Source organism: Xenopus laevis, chromosome 4S (genome assembly GCF_017654675.1).
Source record: "Xenopus laevis strain J_2021 chromosome 4S, Xenopus_laevis_v10.1, whole genome shotgun sequence".
NCBI classification, from domain to species: domain Eukaryota; kingdom Metazoa; phylum Chordata; class Amphibia; order Anura; family Pipidae; genus Xenopus; species Xenopus laevis.
This window is the reverse complement of record NC_054378.1, coordinates 115,933,111-115,960,648: the sequence shown is the minus strand read 5'-3', so window position 1 is coordinate 115,960,648 and position 27,538 is coordinate 115,933,111. Positions and strand designations below refer to the sequence as shown.

Below are 27,538 nucleotides of genomic sequence, written 5' to 3'. Positions count from 1 at the left end.
GTGTTTCTTAAGTAAATATGTTCAGTGCTTTGACTGTTGTTTTTAACTGTAATTTCTACTGAAATCTGTCTGGTTACCTATATTATATTATTGGTTTGACAGTCAGAACTAGAGTACAGACAGGGACAAATAACGTTATTTCGATAATAATGTCTATAAGGGCTCTTACTGACGAGCGGTTGAAGCTGCGCTCCCCTGCGTTCCGTTTTTCGGCGTTCAGCCGCAGGGGAGCGCAGAAATAGACGCATTACATTTTTTCCAATGGGGCTGTACCCACACAGGCGCATGTAGGCGGCCAACGCAGGTTGAGACGCAACATGCTGCATTTTTCCTGCGTTTGGCGCCTACATGCGCCTGTGTACAGCCCCATTGGAAAAAATGTAATGCATCTATTCCTGCGCTCCCCTGCGGCTGAACGCAGAAAAACGGAACGCAGGGGAGCGCAGCTACAACCGCTCGTCAGTAAGAGCCCATAAAAGGACATTCGACTTTAGGTTCAACTAAAACAGCTTTAAAAATATTTTTGGTCAAGCGAATCAAAAGTTTCATCCACATTTGTAATGCTACGATTAACATTTTTCCTTCAGAAGCCTGCAAAGTGTAAACCTCCAGAAGTGATTGAGGAACAACCTAAAACAACTGTGAAACAGCAGGATAAAATCAACTTTGCGAAAACTGAAGAAAATCCTTCAGGTGCAGTATATGAGGAACCACTTTTTCCTTTTTGCCATACCGTGAATCAGTAAAATGCCTATGTATTCTTAAAGATCTTAAAAGTTCATTAACACCGTGAAGTTTAAACATTTTATATTAAGCCTGACTGCAGTAGTGATGTTTTCTCTCCAGTCAATGTAATTTTTGAAGTTTTTGAGGTACAGTTCAGAGCTTGTAGCTACTGTTCAGAGCTAAACCAATTATTCATATAGAGCTTACATTAAACTTACATTATTGAGCAAAACCTGTAATTGTATTTTTAAATGCAGTTACATTTTAAGGAGCAGATTTATTAAGGGTTGAATTTCGATGTAATGGGAGTTTTTTTTAACTCCCATAATTTCGAAATTTGACTAAAAAAAGACCAACCGAAATTTATTACAAAATGTAGGGGCACATTTACTTAGCTCGAGTGAAGGTATAGAATAAAAAAAACTTCAAATTTAGAAGTGTTTTTTTGGCTACTACGACCATAGAATTGGCTACTTCGACTATGACTTCGACTTCAAATCGAACGGTTCGAACTAAAAATTGTTCGACTATTCGACCATTCGATAGTCAAAGTACTGTCTCTTTAGAAAAAACTTCGACCCCCTACTTCGTCACCTAAAACCTACAGAACCTCAATGACCTTCCCCATAGGCTTTCTAAGCTTTTTTTTGGTCGAAGAAAAATCGTTCGATCGATTCGAAGGATTTAATCGTTTAATCGAACGATTTTTCATTCGATCGTTCGATCGAACGAATTGCTGTAAATCCTTCGATATTCGAAGTCGAAGGATTTAACTTTGACAGTCGAATATCGAGAGTTAATTAACCCTCGATATTTGACCCTTTGTAAATCTGCCCCGTAAAGTTTTTTTCTGTGGCTAAATATTCATTCGAATTTGAATCGTACGAATTGAATTTCTAAATAGATATGATTTTTTTTTCAGGAACAACAGTGAAGGGAAGTTATTGTAGCACACTACGAGAATTGTGTGAAGAATGTTGTGGAAAAAGGGTAAGAACAATAAGAATATTTTCTAAAATATTAATAGACCTGCTGGATTCATATGATCTTCACATTTTTATACAAACCAACTTTGTCAGCAAAGAAGGGTCGATAGTCATTTATAAAATGCAAATATTAGGGGTTGTTTAAGATTAGTGATGGGCAAATAAATTCACCAGGCCTGAATTTGAGGCAAATTTCTGTGTTTCGCCGCCTATGAATAAATTCGTGAAAATGCAATGTTTAAAAATCCGAGTTGAAAAAAAATTGGGCATGCGTCAGAATAGTCTTGAACATAAACATTGTCTTGCTTCAAAATTATTCCGACGTCCATTGACCTTAATGCATTTGGCCAAAATAGCAAATGTGTTACTTTTTCGTGAATTTTTTTGGCAAAGCGAAGTGGGACAATTAGCCAATCACTATTTAAGATTATAAATTCATGTGATATTTACATTTGTATGCACGCCCACTTTGTCAGCAATCAAGGGTCACTAGCCAATTATTGGCAATTATTGGCAAATATTAGGGGCTGTTTAAGATTCTGCAAATAAATTTCTCCCGCTTTGCTTCGCCGAAAAATTTGCGAATTTCCCGCAAAATTTGTGAAACGGCGAAAAACTCTTGAAATCATAAAGTTCATGAAAAAATCGTGAAATTCCAACATTTTCATGAAAAAATCGGGCAAATCGGATGTTTTCACACAAAAATCGTGAAATTTGAAGGATTCCACTCAAAAATCGTGACATTTTAAGGTTTTCACAAAAAAATCGTGAAAATCAGACGTTTCACTCAAAAATCTTGAAATTTGAAGGTTTTCACATAAAAATCGTGAAATTTAAAGGATTTCACTCAAAAATCGTTAAATTTAAAGGATTTCACTAAAAATCGTGGAATTTTAAGGTTTTCACTCAAAAGTCGTGGAATTTTAAGGTTTTCACTCAAAAATCATGAAAATCTGGCATTTTCACAAAAAAAACGTGAAAATCGGAAAACGACGGCGGCAAATTTTCACGAGAGATTCGCAAATTTATTCACAGGCGGAAATTCACTGCGAATTTGTGCCAGCCGAATTTATTCACCCATCACTAATAATCAAAAATAAAACTGGAGGTCATTTATAAACTTCGAGCAGGGCAGATTGGTTCGCAAAGTAAATATATTTGCCCTGAGCATGGTTATATTTACAAAGCTGAATAAGAGGGTGCAAACAGAATTGCGATTTTTTTTTCACAATGCGAATATCTATAGCAGCTTTTTAAATATGTCACAATTGCGAATCTGTACGCGCACACTCTGCGACTCAATTACGCCAAAACTTTGGTGGCAGATAAAATATTTGCAAAACAGTTTCGCAAACTGCGAATTTAAGTTACTGTCAACGCTATTTTCGCACACAACAACCTTACACATTGGGTGCGCTCGCGCGAACGCCCATCTCATTTGCGAAAAATATGCACTGTGCGAACTTTATAAATGACCCCCACTGACTTTTGTCTTTGTTCTTCTTTAGTCAAATATATAGGCATTCCATAGAAATTAAATGATGATGAGATTAATTAAAATTGCTTAATGCTAGTGGCTCTTTAATACAGGCCCCTTATAGCCATTTAAACAGAACAGTAGAAACGTTCAGATACAAACTCATACTAAATCCTGGGTCTGCTTTAAGGGGATCACAGACTTTTCAATCAATTTTTTTTTTCCATAATGAAAGAAAAAGAAATCTAAACAATTTTTCAATCTTTATTAAGTAAATATGTTCAGTGTTTTTACTGTTGTTTTTTTTATTGATAGAAAAATCTGTCTGGTTGCTTATATTATATTATTGGTTCAAGAGTAAACTATAAAACAGACGGACCAATACACATATAAAAATAATGTTATTTTTTGATGACTTTGCAATGAAGGTATATTAAAAGGATATACCCTTTAGGTTTGATTAAAAACAGCCTTAAAAACAATTTGGAGGGTCAAAATTTTAACCCAAATGTTTGATGCTATGGTTATCATTTTTCCTTTAGAAACCTGCGACACAACAGGAAGAAACCAGCTTTGTGACACCAGCTGAAAAACCTTCAGGTGAAGTATTTGAGGAACCACAGAAAACTTTTTCCCCTTTTTCCATACTGTGAATCAGTAAAATGTATTCTTGGGGCAGATTTACTAAGGTTCAATTGATAAATTTGAAATCAATTTTCATTGTTTATCTCAAAACTCAAATTCAAATTTAAGACCACCAACTCGAATTTGAATGTGACATTTATCACACCTCAACCGTGAAAAGAGTTGTAATTTGACCAGTCTCCACCTAAAACCTGCCGAGCTCATGTAGAAGTCAATGGCAGAGGTCCCTTGAACTATTTGAAGATGTTACAAATTTTTGCCAAGTTTCGCTTAGAAAATAACGCCCCATAGACTCCAATGGGAGAAAAAATATGTCGCACTTCCAAAAAAAATTGACGTTCAAAAGTCGAGATTTTTTTTGGAGGAAAACCTGATTCAGATTTGATTTGAGTTTTTGGGTTAGGACAACTCTATAAAATTTTAGACGTTCTAATTTTTTCATAAATAATATACCATTTGAATTGTGAATCAAATTTATTAGAGTTTAAAAAAAATCATTACTCTAAAGTTCTACCTTTGATAAATAATCCCCCTCAAAGATCTTAAAAATTCATTAACACCATACAGTTAAAACATTTTAGTCAGGTTCAAAGTTATATTTCACTTATTTTCACCTGAAAATAATTTCTAAACAGCTACAGTCTTACTTTAAAAAAAAAGGGTTTTATGCTATTGGTGCCTATAGGGCCATAAATGACATGCAAAATAGCAGATATTCTTTTATAATATACAAAAGCCATGAATATCTTGTAAATTATATCCTTATAAACGGTGAGTTCTGATGTCATCAGTTATAAACGTTGAGTTCTGATGTAATTTCTGTCACATGACTCATTAAAATTTGTGTATTATAATAAATAAAGTACCCCCAGTTGCAAATTATGAGGATATTAGAAGTTACCTCGGAGTTCCATGACCTGTATAAAAACACTCGGCCTTCGGCCTCGTGTTTTTATATGGTCATGAAACTCCTCGGTAACTTATAATATCCTTATAATTTACAAGAGGGGGTACTTTATTCACTATATCTTCTAAGGCAGTGTTGTCCAACTTCTGTGTTATCGAGGGCTGAAATTATTCTGGCCTACATGGTAGAGGGTCGATAATGGAAGCCAGTGTTGACCACTTCCTGTTTTTAAACCAAACCCACTTTAAACCACACCTTTGTTACCACAAGACCATATCCACATTAATTGTGGTAGCACACCAAAAACCAAATGATTGGTGCTCACTGCAGGGATATTACTTATCACTCATATGTGAAAAAAGTTGTCAAAAATTTGCTTTGTGAGAATAAAATCTGATTTTCATGAGTTTTTCTGGATTTTTCATGTGATTTTCACGATTTTATCGCAATTTCCACATGAATACTCTAATTTTTGCCTGAAAACTTCGGGGTATTGCACAAAACCCAGCGCACATAATTGGGACTTCTCCCATTGACTTATATGCAACCTCGACAGGTCTGAGATGCTTGATTTTATGATTCAGACTTTTCCATCCTCAGGGTTTAATAAATTTCAAAAAATTTGTGATTTTTTTAAAAGTCCAATTTTATAAAAAAAAAAAATCACAAGTTTTTCATGATTTTTGCTTTCGGAGTATAGTAAATAACCCCCTATGTATATGTATATATATTACACAGTACACAGACATTCAAAACTTTTACTTTTTGGTGTACTGCCATTAAAAAAGAAATTGAATCATTAGACAACAACTAACAATAGCTACTTCAGGAAACACGTGCAAGTGTACAATTTAACTGCTACATACCTGCTCATGTCAAATATTCATGATTTTTTTTGTGATTTGTTTTTAGAAAGCATAAAGAAAACTGAAGACGAAGAACAACAGCAGCAAGAATTAAACATTCCTGAGATCATCTCTGAAGACCCTATCAATGTAAGTTAAAAAAAAACCATGGTTTCCTAAAAAGGAAATATTTGTAAAATTCTAAAGTTTCCTTTATGAACTGTCCCACAAACAATGAACTGTCTCACAAACAAGATTGCTGTTTTTATTATAAGACAATAAAAGTTAGATACAGTAACAATTTTGCATTGCCAGATGAGGAAGTGAAGAGCAGGTCGATTAGATATTATAGACTATGGGCAATAATCAGATTGATATTTCATACTGTATTTATGGTCTTCTAGTCAATGTTGTTAAAAATGTAAATAGACCTCTGATTGTATCAATGCCAAAAAAATTCCCTTTGTTTGTGGGGTGTCTGATATTTTATGTATAGATATTCTTATTTATACAGGGAGCATTACAATAAATAAGTCTTAAAAGAAGAAGCAGAACCTCTCCCCAATATTTATCTTAAAAATGTAATTGATATAGGCACCTCTGGAGATAAACTAAGACAGTCATTCCTTATAATACACAGAGGGTGCCATAACTGCAAAATAATGAGATCTAATTTTAGGGGGTTATTTACTAAACACAGAATGTCAGAAACCCTAAAAAATCGTGTGTTTTTTTTTATAAAATCTGAATTTTTAGTGAAAAAAAATCACAAATTTTTCAGAATTTATTATACCCTGAGGATGGTAAAAGTCTGAATCTGAAACTGAAACAAGGTTGCATATAAGTCAACGGGAGACATGAAAAAAGATTTTTTGATCTGCCCTGCATGCAATAATCTGAATCAAAATTTCCCCCCAAATGTTTAATGCTATTTTATCATTTTTCCTTTAGGAACCTGCACAGACTGAAGAGTCTTTAGAACTTGAAGTGTTTAAGGAAACGCAACCTGGAAGTACTGAGACACAACAGGAAGAAATCAGCTTTGTGACACCAGCTGAAAAACCTTCAGGTGAAGTATTTGAGGAACCACAGAAAACTTTTTTCCCTTTTTTCCATACTGTGAATCAGTAAAATGTATTCTTGGGGCAGATTTACTAAGGTTCAATTGATAAATTTGAAATCAATTTTCATTGTTTATCTCAAAACTCAAATTCAAATTTAAGACCACCAACTCGAATTTGAATGTGACATTTATCACATCTCAACCATGAAAAGAGTTGTAATTTGACCAGTCTCCACCTAAAACCTGCCGAGCTCATGTAGAAGTCAATGGCAGAGGTCCCTTGAACTATTTGAAGATGTTACAAATTTTTGCCAAGTTTCGCTTAGAAAATAACGCCCCATAGACTCCAATGGGAGAAAAAATATGTCGCACTTCAAAAAAAAAATTGACGTTCAAAAGTCGAGATTTTTTTTGGAGGAAAACCTGATTCAGATTTGATTTGAGTTTTTGGGTTAGGACAACTCTATAAAATTTTAGACGTTCTAATTTTTTCATAAATAATATACCATTTGAATTGTGAATCAAATCAAATTTATTAGAGTTTAAAAAAAATCATTACTCTAAAGTTCTACCTTTGATAAATAATCCCCTCAAAGATCTTAAAAATTCACTAACACCATACAGTTAAAACATTTTAGTCAGGTTCAAAGTTATATTTCACTTATTTTCACCTGAAAATAATTTCTAGACAGCTACAGTCTTACTTTAAAAAAAAAGGTTTTTATGGTATTGGTGCCTATAGGGCCATAAATGAGATGCAAAATAGCAGATATTCTTTTATCTTCTAAGGCAGTGCTGTCCAACTTCTGTGTTATCGAGGGCTGAAATTATTCTGGCCTACATGGTAGAGGGTCGATAATGGAAGCCAGTGTTGACCACTTCCTGTTTTTAAACCAAACCCACTTTAAACCACACCTTTGTTACCACAAGACCATATCCACATTAATTGTGGTAACACCAAAAACCAAATGATTGGTGCTCACTGCAGGGATATTACTTATCACTCATATGTGAAAAAAGTTGTCAAAAATTTGCTTTGTGAGAATAAAATCTGATTTTCATGAGTTTTTCTGGATTTTTCATGTGATTTTCACGATTTTATCGCAGTTTCCACATGAATACTCTAATTTTTGCCTGAAAACTTCGGGGTATTGCACAAAACCCAGCGCACATAATTGGGACTTCTCCCATTGACTTATATGCAACCTCGACAGGTCTGAGATGCTTGATTTTATGATTCAGACTTTTCCATCCTCAGGGTTTAATAAATTCCAAAAAATTTGTGATTTTTTTAAAAGTCCAATTTTATAAAAAAAAAACTAAAAAATCGCAAGTTTTTCATGATTTTTGCTTTCGGAGTATAGTAAATAACCCCCTATGTATATATATTACACAGTACACAGACATTCAAAACTTTAACTTTTTGGTGTACTGCCATTAAAAAAGAAATTGAATCATTAGACAACAACTAACAATAGCTACTTCAGGAAACACGTGCAAGTGTACAATTTAACTGCTACATACCTGCTCGTGTCAAATATTCATGATTTTTTTTGTGATTTGTTTTTAGAAAGCATAAAGAAAACTGAAGACGAAGAACAACAGCAGCAAGAATTAAACATTCCTGAGATCATCTCTGAAGACCCTATCAATGTAAGTTAAAAAAAAAACATGGTTTCCTAAAAAGGAAATATTTGTAAAATTCTAAAGTTTCCTTTATGAACTGTCCCACAAACAATGAACTGTCTCACAAACAAGATTGCTGTTTTTATTATAAGACAATAAAAGTTAGATACAGTAACAATTTTGCATTGCCAGATGAGGAAGTGAAGAGCAGGTCGATTAGATATTATAGACTATGGGCAATAATCAGATTGATATTTCATACTGTATTTATGGTCTTCTAGTCAATGTTGTTAAAAATGTAAATAGACCTCTGATTGTATCAATGCCAAAAAATTCCCTTTGTTTGTGGGGTGTCTGATATTTTATGTATAGATATTCTTATTTATACAGGGAGTATTACAATAAATAAGTCTTAAAAGAGGAAACAGAACCTCTCCCCAATATTTATCTTAAAAATGTAATTGATATAGGCACCTCTGGAGATAAACTAAGACAGTCATTCCTTATAATATACCGAGGGTGCCATAACTGCAAAATAATGAGATCTAATTTTAGGGGGTTATTTACTAAACACAGAATGGCAGAAACCCTAAAAAATCTTGTTTTTTTTTATAAAATCTGAATTTTTTGTGAAAAAAAATCTAAAATGTTTTGGAATTTATTATACCCTGAGGATGGTAAAAGTCTGAATCTGAAACTCCGCCATCTCAGACCTACCAAGGTTGCATATAAGTCAACGGGAGACATGAAAAAAGATTTTTTGATCTTCCCTACCTGCAATAATCTGAATCAAAATTTCCCCCCAAATGTTTAATGCTATTTTATCATTTTTCCTTTAGAAACCTGCACAGACCGAAGAGTCTTTAGAACTTGAAGTGTTTAAGGAAACGCAACCTGGAAGAACTGAGACACAACAGGAAGAAATCAGCTTTGTGACACCAGCTGAAAAACCTTCAGGTGAAGTATTTGAGGAACCACAGTTGATTTTTTTTACCTTTTTTACATACTGTGAATCAGTAAAATGTATTCTTGGGGCAGATTTACTAAGGTTCAATTGATAAATTTGAAATCAATTTTCATTGTTTATCTCAAAACTCAAATTCAAATTTAAGACCACCAACTCGAATTTGAATGTGACATTTATCACATCTCAACCGTGAAAAGATGACCAGTCTCCACCTAAAACCTGCCGAGCTCATGTAGAAGTCAATGGCAGAGGTCCCTTGAACTATTTGAAGATGTTACAAATTTTTGCCAAATAATACCCCATAGACTCCAATGGGAGAAAAAATATGTTGCACTTCAATTTAAATTTGACGTTTAAAAGTCGAGATTTTTTTTGGAGAAAAACTTGATTTGATTTTTTGGGTTAGGACAATTCTATAGAATTTTAGACGTTCTAAATTCTTCATAAATAATATACCATTTGAATTGTGAATCAAATTTATTAGAGTTCAAAAAAAAAATCATTACTCTAAAGTTCTACATTTGATAAATAATCCCCCTCAAAGATCTTAAAAATTCACTAACACCATACAGTTAAAACATTTTAGTCAGGTTCAAAGTTATATTTCACTTATTTTGACCTGAAAATAATTTCCAGACAGCTACAGTCTTACTTTAAAAAAAGGTTTTTTTATGCTATTGGTGCCTATAGGACCATAAATGAGATGCAAAATAGCAGATATTCTTTTATCTTCTAAGGCAGTGCTGTCCAACTTCTGTGTTATCGAGGGCTGAAATTATTCTGGCCTACATGGTAGAGGGTCAATAATGGAAGCCAGTGTTGACCACTTCCTGTTTTTAAACCAAACCCACTTTAAACCACACCTTTGTTACCACAAGACCATATCCACATTAATTATGGTAGCACACCAAAAAAACAAATGGTTGGTGCTCACTGCAGGGATAACACTTATCACTCATATGTGAAAAAAGTTATCATATTAAGACATACCCTTCAATCCATATGCCTCCTCATCCCCTGTGGATAACACAGCACCCAGCACATGATTAAACACATTAGGGGCCCCTAACAATAATTTATTTTCAAATGCAAAAACAAACCCACCAGAACAAATACCAGGCTTATGTTCCGCAGGCAGAGCAGGGGACACACAGGCAGAGCAGGGCACACACAGGCAGAGTAGGGCACACACAGACAGAGTAGGGCACACACAGACAGAGTAGGGCACACACAGACAGAGAAGGGTACACACAGACAGAGAAGGGCACACAAAGACAGAGCAGGGCACACACAGAGAGAGAAGGGCACACACAGGCAGAGTATGTCACACACAGACAGAGAAGGGCACACAAAGGCAAAGTATGGCACACACAGACAGAGAAGGGCACACACAGACAGAGAAGGGCACACACAGGCAGAGTATGTCACACACAGGCAGAACAGGGCACACACAGGTAGAGAAGGGCACACACAGGCAGAGCAGGGCACATACACGCAGAGTAGGGCACACACAGGCAGACCAGGACACACATAGGCAGAAAAGGGCACACACAGACAGGCAGAACAGGGCACACACAGGCATAGTAGGGCACACACAGGCAGAGTAGGGCACACACAGGCAGAGTAGGGCACACACAGGCAGAGTAGGGCACACACTGGCAGAGTATGTCACACACAGGCAGAGACGGGCACACACAGGCAGAGTATGTCACACACAGGCAGAACAGGGCACACACAGGCAGAGTAGGGCACACACACACAGGCAGAGCAGGCGTCACACAGGCAGGGCACACATAGGCAGAATAGGGCACACACAGGCAGAGATGGGCACACACAGGCAGAGTAGGGCACACACAGGCAGAATAGGGCACACACAGGCAGAGTAGGGCACACACAGGCAGAGTAGAGCACACACAGGCAGAGTAGGGCACACACTGGCAGAGTATGTCACACACAGGCAGAGACGGGCACACACAGGCAGAGTATGTCACACACAGGCAGAACAGGGCACACACAGGCAGAGTAGGGCACACACACACAGGCAGATCAGGCGACACACAGGCAGGACACACATAGGCAGAATAGGGCACACACAGGCAGAGATGGGCACACACAGGCAGGGCACACATAGGCAGAATAGGGCACACACAGGCAGAGATGGGCACACACAGGCAGAACAGGGCACACACAGGCAGAACAGGGCACACACAGGCAGAGTAGGGCACACACAGGCAGAGTAGGGCACACAAAGGCAGAGTAGGGCACACACTGGCAGAGTATGTCACACACAGGCAGAGACGGGCACACACAGGCAGAGTATGTCACACACAGGCAGAACAGGGCACACACAGGCAGAGTATGTCACACACACACAGGCAGAGCAGGCGACACACAGGCAGGGCACACATAGGCAGAATAGGGCACACACAGGCAGAGATGGGCACACACAGGCAGAACAGGGCACACACAGGCAGAGAAGGGCACACGCAGGCAGAGTATGGAACACACAGACGAACAGGGTATACACAGGCAGAGAAGGCCACACACATGCCGAGTAGGGCACACACAGCTGAACAGGGCACACACGGCAGAGAAGGGCACACAGAGGCAGAGTATGTCACAAACAGGCAGAACAGGGTACACCCAGGCAGAGATGGGCATACACAGGCAGAACAGGGCACACACAGGCAGATAAGGGCACACACAGGCAGAGAAGGGCACACACAGGCAGAGTAGGTCACACACAGGCAGAGTATGTCACACATGGGCAGAGCAGTGCACACACAGGCAGAGTATATCATACACACAGGCAGAGTGGGGCACACACAGGGAGCATAGGGCAGGCAGAACAGAGCTGTAGACAGAGAAACCAAGCAGGACCACTCTGTGAACAGTACAGGGCTTTAGGGTGTGAACAATAGAGGTGTCACAAGTGTGAACAATGCAGGGGGATCACAGGTGGGAACAATACAGGGGATTACAGTCTGAATTGAGGTTTAAACAATGCAGGGGCCAGTTAATCTCTGTAGTAATACCATTTAAAGTTTACACATGGTAAGAAAACACAGCAGGTAGGTGGGGGCCAACACAAGTGGGGGTTGCGGCCCGCCAATTGGACAGCACTGTTCTAAGGAAATGTTGGCCCTACAGCTATACTAGATCCTTATTGACAGCCCATTTAGCCTTAGCCCAATCAAACACTAAGGGGCAGATTTGGTTCTAGGAGGTCCCCATAGGCTAGCATAGCAATTCGTCAGGTTTAAGGTGGCGAAGTGTCGAAGTCGACGTTTTTTAAAGAGACCATTTTCAAATGGTCGAATATTCAAGTATTTTCAATTCGAAATAAAAGTCGAATTTGGCCTATTTGATGGTCGAAGTACCCAAAAATGACTTAGAAATTCAAAGTTTTTTAATTCGAAAACTTCGAACTTCAATAAATCTGCCCCTAAGTAATTTAGCAAAGTCTGAATTTATCTCCATATTTTATGCTATGATCAAATCCACTCCGTTTTTTTCCGCTTGTTTATTACATTTTCCCGAAAAATTTGATATTGAGAAAAAAATCAGATTTTCATGAGTTTTCCTGGGTTTTTCATGTGATTTTCACAATTTTATCGTAGTTTTTCACATGAAAACTTCCAGGTATTGCACAAAACCCAGCGCACATTAACGGCACTTCTCGCATTGACTTATATGCAACATCGACAGGTCTGAAATGCTGGATTTTATGATTCAGACTTTTCTGGGTTTAATAAATTCCAAAATATTCGTGATTTTTTAAAAGTCCAATTCTATAAAAAAAAAATCACAAATTTTTCGTGATTTTTGCAATCAGAGTTTAGTAAATAACCCCCTATGTATATGTATATATATTACACAGTACACAGACATTCAAAACTTATACTTTTTGGTGTACTGCCATTAAAAAAGAAATTGAATCATTAGACAACAACTAACAATAGCTACTTCAGGAAACACGTGCAAGTGTACAATTTAACTGCTACATACCTGCTCGTGTCAAATATTCATGATTTTTTTTGTGATTTGTTTTTAGAAAGCATAAAGAAAACTGAAGACGAAGAACAACAGCAGCAAGAATTAAACATTCCTGAGATCATCTCTGAAGACCCTATCAATGTAAGTTAAAAAAACCATGGTTTCCTAAAAAGGAAATATTTGTAAAATTCTAAAGTTTCCTTTATGAACTGTCCCACAAACAATGAACTGTCTCACAAACAAGATTGCTGTTTTTATTATAAGACAATAAAAGTTAGATACAGTAACCTTTGTGGACAATTTTGCATTGCCAGATGAGGAAGCGAAGAGCAGGCCAATTAGATATTATAGACTATGGGCAATAATCAGATTGATATTTCATACTGTATTTATGGTCTTCTAGTCAATGTTGTTTACAATGTAAATAGACCTCTGATTGTATCAATGCCAAAAAAATTCCCTTTGTTTGTGGGGTATCTGATATTTTATGTATAGATATTCTTATTTATACAGGGAGCATTACAATAAATAAGTCTTAAAAGAGGAAGCAGAACCTCTCCCCAATATTTATCTTAAAAATGTAATTGATATAGGCACCTCTGGAGATAAACTAAGACAGTCATTCCTAATAATATACAGAGGGCGCCATAACTGCAAAATAATGAGATCTAATTTTAGGGGGTTATTTACTAAACACAGAATGGCAGAAACCCTAAAAAATCGTGTTTTTTTTTTTATAAAATCTGAATTTTTAGTGAAAAAAATCACAAATTTTTCAGAATTTATTATACCCTGAGGATGGTAAAAGTCTGAATCTGAAACTGAAACAAGGTTGCATATAAGTCAACGGGAGACATGAAAAAAGATTTTTTGATCTGCCCTGCATGCAATAATCTGAATCAAAATTTCCCCCCAAATGTTTAATGCTATTTTATCATTTTTCCTTTAGAAACCTGCACAGACTGAAGACTCTTTAGAACTTGAAGTGTTTAAGGAAACACAACCTGGAAGTACTGAGACACAACAGGAAGAAACCAGCTTTGTGACACCAGCTGAAAAACCTTCAGGTGAAGTATATGAGGAACCACAGAAAACTTTTTTCCCTTTTTTCCATACTGTGAATCAGTAAAATGTATTCTTGGGGCAGATTTACTAAGGTTCAATTGATAAATTTGAAATCAATTTTCATTGTTTATCTCAAAACTCAAATTCAAATTTAAGACCACCAACTCGAATTTGAATGTGACATTTATCACACCTCAACCGTGAAAAGAGTTGTAATTTGACCAGTCTCCACCTAAAACCTGCCGAGCTCATGTACAAGTCAATGGCAGAGGTCCCTTGAACTATTTGAAGATGTTACAAATTTTTGCCAAACAATACCCCATAGACTCCAATGGGAGAAAAAATATGTTGCACTTCAATTTAAATTTGACGTTTAAAAGTCTAGATTTTTTTTGGAGGAAAACTTGATTTGATTTTTTGGGTTAGGACAATTCTATAGAATTTTAGATGTTCTAAATTCTTCATAAATAATATACCTTTTGAATTGTGAATCAAATCAAATTTATTACAGTTTAAAAAAAATCATTACTCTAAAGTTCTACCTTTAATAAATAATCCCCCTCAAAGATCTTAAAAATTCACTAACACCATACAGTTAAAACATTTTAGTCAGGTTCAAAGTTATATTTCACTTATTTTGACCTGAAAATAATTTCCAGACAGCTACAGTCTTACTTTAAAAAAAAGTTTTTTTTATGCTATTGGCGCCTATAGGGCCATAAATGAGATGCAAAATAGCAGATATTCTTTTATCTTCTAAGGCAGTGCTGTCCAACTTCTGTGTTATTGAGGGCTGAAATTATTCTGGCCTACATGGTAGAGGGTCGATAATGGAAGCCAGTGTTGACCACTTCCTGTTTTTAAACCAAACCCACTTTAAACCACACCTTTGTTACCACAAGACCATATCCACATTAATTGTGGTAACACCAAAAAAACAAATCGTTGGTGCTCACTGCAGGGATAACACTTATCACTCATATGTGAAAAAAGTTATCATATTAAGACTTCGGGGTATTGCACAAAACCCAGCGCACATAATTGGGACTTCTCCCATTGACTTATATGCAACCTCGACAGGTCTGAGATGCTTGATTTTATGATTCAGACTTTTCCATCCTCAGGGTTTAATAAATTCCAAAAAATTTGTGATTTTTTTAAAAGTCCAATTTTATAAAAAAAAACTAAAAAATCACAAGTTTTTCATGATTTTTGCTTTCGGAGTATAGTAAATAACCCCCTATGTATATATATTACACAGTACACAGACATTCAAAACTTTAACTTTTTGGTGTACTGCCATTAAAAAATAAATTGAATCATTAGACAACAACTAACAATAGCTACTTCAGGAAACAGGTGCAAGTGTACAATTTAACTGCTACATACCTGCTCATGTCAAATATTCATGATTTTTTTGTGATTTGTTTTTAGAAAGCATAAAGAAAACTGAAGACGAAGAACAACAGCAGCAAGAATTAAACATTCCTGAGATCATCTCTGAAGACCCTATCAATGTAAGTTAAAAAAAAACATGGTTTCCTAAAAAGGAAATATTTGTAAAATTCTAAAGTTTCCTTTATGAACTGTCCCACAAACAATGAACTGTCTCACAAACAAGATTGCTGTTTTTATTATAAGACAATAAAAGTTAGATACAGTAACCTTTGTGGACAATTTTGCATTGCCAGATGAGCAAGCGAAAAGCAGGCCAATTAGATATTATAGACTATGGGCAATAATCAGATTGATATTTCATACTGTATTTATGGTCTTCTAGTCAATGTTGTTTACAATGTAAATAGACCTCTGATTGTATCAATGCCAAAAAAATTCCCTTTGTTTGTGGGGTGTCTGATATTTTATGTATAGATATTCTTATTTATACAGGGAGCATTACAATAAATAAGTCTTAAAAGAGGAAGCAGAACCTCTCCCCAATATTTATCTTAAAAATGTAATTGATATAGGCACCTCTGGAGATAAACTAAGACAGTCATTCCTAATAATATATCGAGGGTGCCATAACTGCAAAATAATGAGATCTAATTTTAGGGGGTTATTTACTAAACACAGAATGGCAGAAACCCTAAAAAATCGTGTTTTTTTTTTATATAAAATCTGAATTTTTAGTGAAAAAAAATCACAAATTTTTCAGAATTTATTATACCCTGAGGATGGTAAAAGTCTGAATCTGAAACTCCGCCATCTCAGACCTACCAAGGTTGCATATAAGTCAACGGGAGACATGAAAAAAAAAATTTTGATCTTCCCTGCATGCAATAATCTGAATCAAAATTTCCCCCCAAATGTTTAATGCTATTTTATCATTTTTCCTTTAGAAACCTGAACAGACTGAAGAGTCTTTAGAACTTGAAGTGTTTAAGGAAACACAACCTGGAAGAACTGAGACACAACAGGAAGAAATCAGCTTTGTGACACCAGCTGAAAAACCTTCAGGTGAAGTATTTGAGGAACCACAGAAAACTTTTTTTTCCCTTTTTTACATACTGTGAATCAGTAAAATGTATTCTTGGGGCAGATTTACTAAGGTTCAATTGATAAATTTGAAATCAATTTTCATTGTTTATCTCAAAACTCAAATTCAAATTTAAGACCACCAACTCGAATTTGAATGTGACATTTATCACATCTCAACCGTGAAAGGATGACCAGTCTCCACCTAAAACCTGCCGAGCTCATGTAGAAGTCAATGGCAGAGGTCCCTTGAACTATTTGAAGATGTTACAAATTTTTGCCAAATTTCGCTTAGAAAATAACGCCCCATAGACTCCAATGGGAGAAAAAATATGTTGCACTTCAAAAAAAAAATTGACGTTCAAAAGTCGAGATTTTTTTTGGAGGAAAACCTGATTCAGATTTGATTTGAGTTTTTGGGTTTGGACAACGCTATAAAATTTTAGACGTTCTAATTTTTTCATAAATAATATACCATTTGAATTGTGAATCAAATCAAATTTATTAGAGTTTAAAAAAAATCATTACTCTAAAGTTCTACCTTTGATAAATAATCCCCCTCAAAGATCTTAAAAATTCACTAACACCATACAGTTAAAACATTTTAGTCAGGTTCAAAGTTATATTTCACTTATTTTCACCTGAAAATAATTTCTAAACAGCTACAGTCTTACTTTAAAAAAAAGGTTTTTATGCTATTGGTGCCTATAGGGCCATAAATGAGATGCAAAATAGCAGATATTCTTTTATCTTCTAAGGCAGTGCTGTCCAACTTCTGTGTTATCGAGGGCTGAAATTATTCTGGCCTACATGGTAGAGGGTCGATAATGGAAGCCAGTGTTGACCACTTCCTGTTTTTAAACCAAACCCACTTTAAACCACACCTTTGTTACCACAAGACCATATCCACATTAATTGTGGTAACACCAAAAACCAAATGATTGGTGCTCACTGCAGGGATATTACTTATCACTCATATGTGAAAAAAGTTGTAAAAAATTTGCTTTGTGACAAAAAAATCTGATTTTCATGAGTTTTTCTGGATTTTTCATGTGATTTTCACGATTTTATCGCAGTTTCCACATGAATACTCTAATTTTTGCCTTAAAACTTCGGGGTATTGCACAAAACCCAGCGCACATAATTGGGACTTCTCCAATTGACTTATATGCAACCTCGACAGGTCTGAGATGCTTGATTTTATGATTCAGACTTTTCCATCCTCAGGGTTTAATAAATTTCCAAAAATTTGTGATTTTTTTAAAAGTCCAATTTTATAAATAAAAAAAAAAAAATCACAAGTTTTTCATGATTTTTGCTTTCGGAGTATAGTAAATAACCCCCTATGTATATGTATATATTACACAATACACAGACATTCAAAACTTTTACTTTTTGGTGTACTGCCATTAAAAAAGAAATTGAATCATTAGACAAAAACTAACAATAGCTACTTCAGGAAACACGTGCAAGTGTACAATTTAACTGCTACATACCTGCTCGTGTCAAATATTCATGATTTTTTTGTGATTTGTTTTTAGAAAGCATAAAGAAAACTGAAGATGAAGAACAACAGCAGCAAGAATTAAACATTCCTGAGATCATCTCTGAAGACCCTTTCAATGTAAGTTAAAAAAAAACATGGTTTCCTAAAAAAGAAATATTTGTAAAATTCTAAAGTTTCCTTTATGAACTGTCCCACAAACAATGAACTGTCTCACAAACAAGATTGCTGTTTTTATTATAAGACAATAAAAGTTAGATACAGTAACCTTTGTGGACAATTTTGCATTGCCAGATGAGGAAGCGAAGAGCAGGCCAATTAGATATTATAGACTATGGGCAATAATCAGATTGATATTTCATACTGTATTTATGGTCTTCTAGTCAATGTTGTTTACAATGTAAATAGACCTCTGATTGTATCAATGCCAAAAAAATTCCCTTTGTTTGTGGGGTGTCTGATATTTTATGTATAGATATTCTTATTTATACAGGGAGCATTACAATAAATAAGTCTTAAAAGAGGAAGCAGAACCTCTCCCCAATATTTATCTTAAAAATGTAATTGATATAGGCACCTCTGGAGATAAACTAAGACAGTCATTCCTAATAATATACAGAGGGCGCCATAACTGCAAAATAATGAGATGGGCGCCATAACTGCAAAATAATGAGATCTAATTTTAGGGGGTTATTTACTAAACACAGAATGGCAGAAACCCTAAAAAATCGTGTTTGTTTTTTTTATAAAATCTGAATTTTTAGTGAAAAAAAATCACAAATTTTTCAGAATTTATTATACCCTGAGGATGGTAAAAGTCTGAATCTGAAACTCCGCCATCTCAGACCTACCAAGGTTGCATATAAGTCAACGGGAGACATGAAAAAAGATTTTTTGATCTGCCCTGCATGCAATAATCTGAATCAAAATTTCCCCCCTAAATGTTTAATGCTAATTTATCATTTTACCTTTAGAAACCTGCACAGACTGAAGAGTCTTTAGAACTTGAAGTGTTTAAGGAAACGCAACCTGGAAGTACTGAGACACAACAGGAAGAAATCAGCTTTGTGACACCAGCTGAAAAACCTTCAGGTGAAGTATTTGAGGAACCACAGAAAACTTTTTTTTCCCTTTTTTACATACTGTGAATCAGTAAAATGTATTCTTGGGGCAGATTTACTAAGGTTCAATTGATAACTTTGAAATCAATTTTCATTGTTTATCTCAATACTCAAATTCAAATTTAAGACCACCAACTCGAATTTGAATGTGACATTTATCACACCTCAACCGTGAAAAGATTACTAGTCTCCACCTAAAAGCTGCCAAGCTCATGTAGAAGTCAATGGCAGAGGTCCCTTGAACTATTTGAAGATGTTACAAATTTTTGCCAAATAACTCCCCATAGACTCCAATGGGAGAAAAAATATGTTGCACTTCAATTTAAATTTGACGTTTAAAAGTCTAGATTTTTTTTGGAGGAAAACTTGATTTGATTTTTTGGGTTAGGACAATTCTATAGAATTTTAGACGTTCTAAATTCTTCATAAATAATATACCTTTTGAATTGTGAATCAAATCAAATTTATTACAGTTTAAAAAAAATCATTACTCTAAAGTTCTACCTTTGATAAATAATCCCCCTCAAAGATCTTAAAAATTCACTAACACCATACAGTTAAAACATTTTAGTAAGGTTCAAAGTTATATTTCACTTATTTTGACCTGAAAATAATTTCCAGACAGCTACAGTCTTACTTTAAAAAAAAGGTTTTTTTATGCTATTGGCGCCTACAGGGCCATAAATGAGATGCAAAATAGCAGATATTCTTTTATCTTCTAAGGCAGTGCTGTCCAACTTCTGTGTTATTGAGGGCTGAAATTATTCTGGCCTACATGGTAGAGGGTCGATAATGGAAGCCAGTGTTGACCACTTCCTGTTTTTAAACCAAACCCACTTTAAACCACACCTTTGTTACCACAAGACCATATCCACATTAATTGTGGTAACACCAAAAAAACAAATCGTTGGTGCTCACTGCAGGGATAACACTTATCACTCATATGTGAAAAAAGTTATCATATTTAGACTTCGGGGTATTGCACAAAACCCAGCGCATATAATTGGGACTTCTCCCATTGACTTATATGCAACCTTGACAGGTCTGAGATGCTTGAATTTATGATTCAGACTTTTCCATCCTCAGGGTTTAATAAATTCCAAAAAATTTGTGATTTTTTTAAAAGTCCAATTTTATAAAAAAAACCTAAAAAATTACAAGTTTTTCATGATTTTTGCTTTCGGAGTATAGTAAATAACCCCCTATGTATATGTATATATATAACACAGTACACAGACATTCAAAACTTTTACTTTTTGGTGTACTGCCATTATAAAAGAAATTGAATCATTAGAGAACAACTAACAATAGCTACTTCAGGAAACAGGTGCAAGTGTACAATTTAACTGCTACATACCTGCTCATGTCAAATATTCATGATATTTTTTGTGATTTGTTTTTAGAAAGCATAAAGAAAACTGAAGACGAAGAACAACAGCAGCAAGAATTAAACATTCCTGAGATCATCTCTGAAGACCCTATCAATGTAAGTTAAAAAAAACCATGGTTTCCTAAAAAGGAAATATTTGTAAAATTCTAAAGTTTCCTTTATGAACTGTCCCACAAACAATGAAATGTCTCACAAACAAGATTGCTGTTTTTATTATAAGACAATAAAAGTTAGATACAGATTCCTTATAATATACCGAGGGTGCCATAACTGCAAAATAATGAGATCTAATTTTAGGGGGTTATTTACTAAACACAGAAAGGCAGAAACCCTAAAAAATCTTATTTTTTTTTATAAAATCTGAATTTTTAGTGAAAACAAAATCACACATTTTTTGGAATTTATTATACCCTGAGGATGGTAAAAGTCTGAATCTGAAACTCCGCCATCTCAGACCTACCAAGGTTGCATATCAGTCAACGGGAGACATGAAAAAAGATTTTTTGATCTGCCCTGCATGCAATAATCTGAAGTTTTCTGAGTTTTCCGGCGGAAATTCTGAAAAATTCGTAAAAAATAAATTTTTCACTATTTTATTGATTTTTTTTCCCGTATAATTTTTTTCAGGAGAGTACATTAATAAATAAGATGAAAAAAACCTGTGCAGATTTGGGCAGAGTTATTTTCAGAAAAAAATTAGATAAATTCAGACTTTGATAAATAACCCCCTTATTGTTGCAACATCTTAGCTGTCATATTATGTATTACACACAGTAACTAAATGATCTACTTAACTGTTCATGCTCAGTTGAATTCACAGTGTAATTCAGCATTTGCCATAAAGTAACCATATCATTTTGTATCTTTATTCCTTTCCTAGGGTTTACTTGCTGAAGATCCTAAAATCCCAAGTATCGGTGAAGCACCTCGAGAGGGAATTGAAGATTCTATTATACCACCTAACATCGCAAATGTTACTGAAGCAGACTTCCGCTTTGGTCCTTTGCTGGGGAAAGGAGGATTTGCAAAGGTATTAAATGACTGTGTCCGCAATTAAAATCTTGACTTTTATTAAGGTTTTCATTACAATTTAAGAAAAACGAATGTAATTGTAAATGGTGTGTTTTGTTCCAGGTTTATCTGGCAAAATTTGAGAGAACGGACCAAGTGGTAGCTGTCAAAACGTTTAAAAAGAGAAATATTTTTGGGGATCTCGATTGGTAAGTTTCACTGCAATTAACTGTAAAAGTTGGGAATCTCTTGCAGATTTTGCCATAAAATATAAATGGGCAGTTTTGATAACTGTGCCATATTGTAATGCATTCATATAGTATTTGGCATTCATATCCTTGCATGAGATACCTAACAAACCTCTAATAAAAATGTATACAGTAAATAATACGTAGAGTATTTATACTGCTTTCATTTTTTCAGTCTAATACCAGAAAGGAACATCTTAAGGTTGGCAAAACAGGCACATCAACCATTCGTGATGAACATCGTTGCCTCATTCCAAACACAAAGCCACGCCTGCCTAGCGATGGATTTGGCAGCTGCTGGTGATTTGAAGAAACAGCTGAAGAAAAGAAGATTTGACGAACCAGCAGTTGTGTAAGTGCAATAGAAGCTCTACAAAACTAGATTTATAGCAATATGATCACCATACAGCAAATGTTTATAACATATATTTCAGTTTACCAAACCAATTTAGGTTTTATTTTGAGATACTGGAAATTGTTTTTTTTTCTTTCTCATATCTGTCAAAATGTTAAAATGATCTAATTTAAGGGATACTGTCATGGGAAAAACATTTTTTTCAAAATGAATCAGTTAATAGTGCTGCTCCAGCTGAATTCTGCACTGAAATCCATTTCTCAAAAGAGCAAACAGATTTTTTTATATTCAATTTTGAAATCTGACATGGGGCTAGACATATTGTCAATTCCCCAGCTGCCCCAAGTCATGTGACTTGTGCTCTGATAAACTTCAATCACTCTTTACTGCTGTACTGCAAGTTGGAGTGATATCACCCCCTCCCTTTTCCTCCATAGCAGCCAAACTAAAGAACAATGGGAAGGTACCCAGAAAGCAGCTCCCTAACACAAGATAACAGCTGCCTGGTAGATCTAAGAACAACACTCAATAGTAAAAACCCATGTCACACTGAGACTGATTCAGTTACATTAAGTAGAATAAATAGCCTGCCAGAAAGCAGTTCCATCCTAAAGTGCAGGCACAAGTCACATGACCAGGGGCAGCTGGGAAATTGACAAAATGTCTAGCCCCATGTCAGATTTCAAAATTAAATATAAAAAAATCTGTTTGTTCTTTTGAGAACTGATTTCAGTGCAGAATTCTGCTGGAGTAGCACTACTAACTGATGCGTTTTGAAAAAAACACGGTTTCTGATGACAGGATCCCTTTAAGAGTAAAAAAATAAATAAATGGAAATTAGCGTTGCTTTTAAAAAGCAACAAGATGAACTGGTCCTGTTATTTCAAATGGACATGATTTGTGGCATTTGGTTCAAAGTTTGGTATCTTTTGTTTTTATCCTCTTGATTTTACGGGGGTTATTTATCAAGTTCGGAATTTATCTCAGTATTTCTAAGATAAAAATCCGCGCAACTCCGAATTCCCAGCGCAGACACTGGGACCTTCCCCATTGACTAATACGGGACCCCGAGAGCTTTTTTTTATTATATTATATATTATATTTATTATATTCGGAGCTTAATAAATAACCCCCTAAGAGTTTTAGGTTAGTTATAAAAAAAACTGATTTTATTTTATTTCTACCTTTACAGATTTTATTCAGCCTGCATAGTTTCTGGATTACAGTTTTTGCATGATAACAACATCATTCATAGGTAAGACTTACGCTGCTTTAAATCATGTATGCTTCTAAAAGGGCATTAACAGATGGGCCACTTTATCACCCGCACCCGTACAAGTTACAACATTTTAACTTTTTAAGATGACAAACACACACATATAGTTAATGGAATTCAAGACCAAGGAAAGCAAAACAAATAATTGCAGATTATAAAATTACATAGGTGACTCCTTTTTACCACTAAAACATTTGTTTTTAACAATAACACCACAACTCAACTTTAGACCACCACTATTTTCTCATAATTTAACACATTTTTGTTTTTTTTAATGCAGGGATTTAAAATTAGAGAACATCTTGATGGATGAAAGCGGCTATGTAAAAATAGCAGATTTTAGTTTTAGCAAACAAGGTAAGATTTCTATATAAATAGTAAGTATATCTGTAGTAGGATAGTAGAAGTAGCATAGCAAGTACTTCTGGTTTCCAAATTGAGGTTTCTGTGTTGCTGACCTGTACAAATCTTTTTCTACATTGCTAAAAATTGGTGGTAATTTACCAACAATTTGGTGGTAACTTACCACCAATTTTTAACAATGTAAAAAAAGATTTGTACAGGTCGACAAGTTTTCCAGAGGAGAGTATTAAAATTAATTTAATGCTTATTATATTTCGGAATTTACTGAATTGGTCAACGTTATAACCAGTCAATACAATTCTAACAAACTGCTATAATTAAAATTTTCCTGCCAGTCAGGAAGTATAAATAACTGCTAGAATTTCAGTAAATCTGCCATCATCTCCCATTAGACGTAAGATGGTATCATAATGTTTTACTTGCCTGTAATAAGCCTCTAATGATAAATGGACAGAAAAAAAAGGCCATTACATTTATAAATCTAGCCAAGCATGCACATTTGTGTCCAACATGTTGCTTAATTCAACTTTTCCTGAATTCCTAGCCTAGATTGCTGGCAGTTTTAAATTAGAATATTTACTTCTGACTTTTTTTGTGCTTGCTTCTGAAAGTTTATAAGAATACTGTATATACTCGAGTATAAGCCGTGTTTTTCAGCCCCCAAAATATGCTGAAAAACTCTACCTCGGCTTATACTCGGGTCAAGCACAAAAATGGTCGCCGGCGTCTAAGAATAGTCGCCGGCGCCTAAGAATAGTCGCATGCGTCCAAGAATAGTCACCAAGAATATTCACCGGCGTCCAAGAATAATCTCCAAGAATATTCACCAGCGTCCAAGAATGGTCGCCAGCATCCAAAAATGAGACGCCCGCACCTCCAATGGGAGCAGAAACCCTCAATTTTTTTATTTAAACTTACCAGAAGCTGCTGCATTTCTCACCCTAGGCCTATACTCGAGTCAATAGGCTTTCCCAGTTTTTGGAGGTAAAATTAGGTACCTCGGCTTATACTCGGGACGGCTTATACTCGAGTGTATACGGTAATTGAAATGGATGTATATATCGGAAAGGAATTTTCATTTGTAAAATAGTTATATTAGAATATGTTAGGATGTTGGTCTTTACTTTTTAGCTGTGATTTCTTTAATGTGTTGATGACAAATAAGCTACTTCATGACTTTAACTTTTCAATGTTTTTGTTTTTAAGGAGTAGGATATGGAGAAGAGGTCCATACGCATTGTGGAACAGCATACTACATGGCCCCAGAAATTGTCAGGAAAGAGCGCTATACAAGAGCAGTGGATTGGTGGGCTATAGGCGTCATTATCTACCGTATGCTTCTTCGTGAGGTAAACACAAAGTATCTAAAATAACAATAGACCTTTTCTATGTTTATTTACCGATGCACAGAACTGCACCTGGCAGTTTCAAACGGAAGATAATAATGGGCGATTTGGAGCGTTTTGTCTTAAACTAAAAAAGGACCAGGGTGACAAAGCATTCCAAAAGTCTTCTTGCATTTGACAAAGGTTTTTATAAAGAGGTAGTGAAGCCTACAAACCAATGAGACATAATCGTTTTATTATCATTAAATACAAAAAAGTAGACTTTTTTTTACAAGAGTATAAAATATGCCAATATCCAAGGGGCCCATTTACTTAGTTTGAGTGAAGGAATAAAAGAAAAACTTCGAATTTCAAATGTTTTTTTTTGGCTACTTCGACCATCGACTACGACTTGGAATCGAACGATTCGAACTAAAAATCGCTCGACTATTCGATCGTCTAAGTACTGTCTCTTTAAGAAAAACTTCGACCCCCTAGTTCGCCACCTAAAAGCTACCGAAGTCAATGTTAGCCTATGGGGAAGGTCCCCATAGGCTTAGCAAATTTTTTTTGGTTCGATTCGAAGGATTTAATAGCGCTAAATCCTTCGACTTCGAAGTAGAAAGGATTTAACTTCGACAGTCAAATATCGAGGGTTAATTGACGGTCGATAGTCGACCATAAGTAAATTTGCCCCTTAGTGTTAACTGCCATCTTTATTTTGGCATCATTGTATTTATCCTAGGCATTTTTTTCAACTAATATTTCTCTGCTGTTACAGTTTCCATTTGATGGACTTTCCGCAAAGGGAATATCTCGAAGCATCCTCAATAATGAACCGAAATATCCAAAGAACTTATCTCCTACTGCCCGCGACATAACAGTAAATGTAAGTGTTCTGCCACTTTAGCTTTTATCAATTGATCCCATCTGAGCGACCAAATGAAACAACATTATACTACACATGGGGCAAAGAAGGACGTAACATGGTGGCTTGGCCACACACATTTATTTCTATGACCGTGCATATAATGCTTTAATATTTGCATGCACCTATGTACCTGGCACCCTATTATATCACAATGATCAGTTGTGTTAGATGTACAATATTGACATTTAGCCTTGTAGACTTTATATAACATGCATAGGCACTTTCACTTTTTATTTTAAAACCATAATGTTTCAATTAATTTCATAATTATCTAGATTTGCTAACTGACCTTTAATTATGTTTGCTCTATAGTTACTGAATAAAGACCCTTCAAAACGCCTAGGATCAACTTTAACAGGTGCTGAGGATGTAAAGAGGAGTGCATTTTTTAAGGTATGTTTATATTTTAGACATCTTTATTATCATGTTTAAAATAGGATGTAGATAAAACACAAGTTTTTTTTCTTGTCTTTCACAAAAAGACTTTATACTTGGAACACTATTTCCATACTTGATAGATGTTTAGATGTTTGTTCTGCTTGGTTTTATATGCTGAATAGTGAGCTAACACTACTATAATAATTGTCATCTATTTTATAGAATATGGACTGGACTGCACTCTCTGAGAAAAGATTAGAACCACCATACATACCAATCATCAAAAAGATGAAAGATAAGAAATTTAAAAGAAAACCTGGATTAAAACCTAGTCAATATCCAGTGGATGATCGCATCCAGAAGTACTTTAAAGATTTTGATTATTTTCCAGGAACATCTTAAAAATCTTTTCTATTCAGGCCCTATACTAATTATTTCCCTTTGTGATTTCCATGAGACTACCATCTATCCACTACTTTTGTTTTTTAGTTTTTTTATTTAAAATATTTATTTGATTTTCACATAAACAAGAAAAATCAGTATGACAGCATATATCAAGCAGACTTAGAGAATGTGCTGCAATAAATACAAACATTTTCAAACATTAATAACATTAATAGATAAATACAGAAAAATAAAAATGTAACTAAACCAGTGGATGAAAAGACAACTAGGAAGGAAGGAAGGAAATAAATCGGATTGAACAGTTACCATCCAATTTAGATTTGAAGAAACCTAGAAATTTGATCTTTGGTATTAGAAACACAAGACTCAAAATAAGGAGACCATATAAGTTTAAAGGATTCTTTAGAGCTTCTCCCATTTGATTTTCACATAAACAAGAAAAATCAGTAT

General features: G+C 35.1%; 1 protein-coding gene across 1 annotated transcript; it reads left to right on the top strand.

The window, feature by feature from the left end:
- The first annotated feature begins 560 nt into the window (after positions 1–560).
- LOC108715043 (serine/threonine-protein kinase N-like) lies at positions 561–27,085 on the top strand. Its single transcript, XM_041591506.1, has 21 exons — positions 561–693; positions 5,654–5,736; positions 6,538–6,655; positions 8,220–8,302; positions 9,115–9,232; positions 13,297–13,379; positions 14,188–14,305; positions 15,738–15,820; positions 16,646–16,763; positions 18,323–18,405; positions 19,260–19,377; positions 20,810–20,892; positions 21,677–21,826; positions 21,931–22,016; positions 22,231–22,407; positions 23,603–23,665; positions 23,967–24,043; positions 25,256–25,398; positions 26,156–26,263; positions 26,618–26,698; positions 26,906–27,085. Exons 1-21 carry the CDS (start codon positions 561–563, stop codon positions 27,083–27,085), a joined length of 2,286 nt encoding a protein of 761 aa, XP_041447440.1.
- The last annotated feature ends 453 nt before the right edge of the window (positions 27,086–27,538 follow it).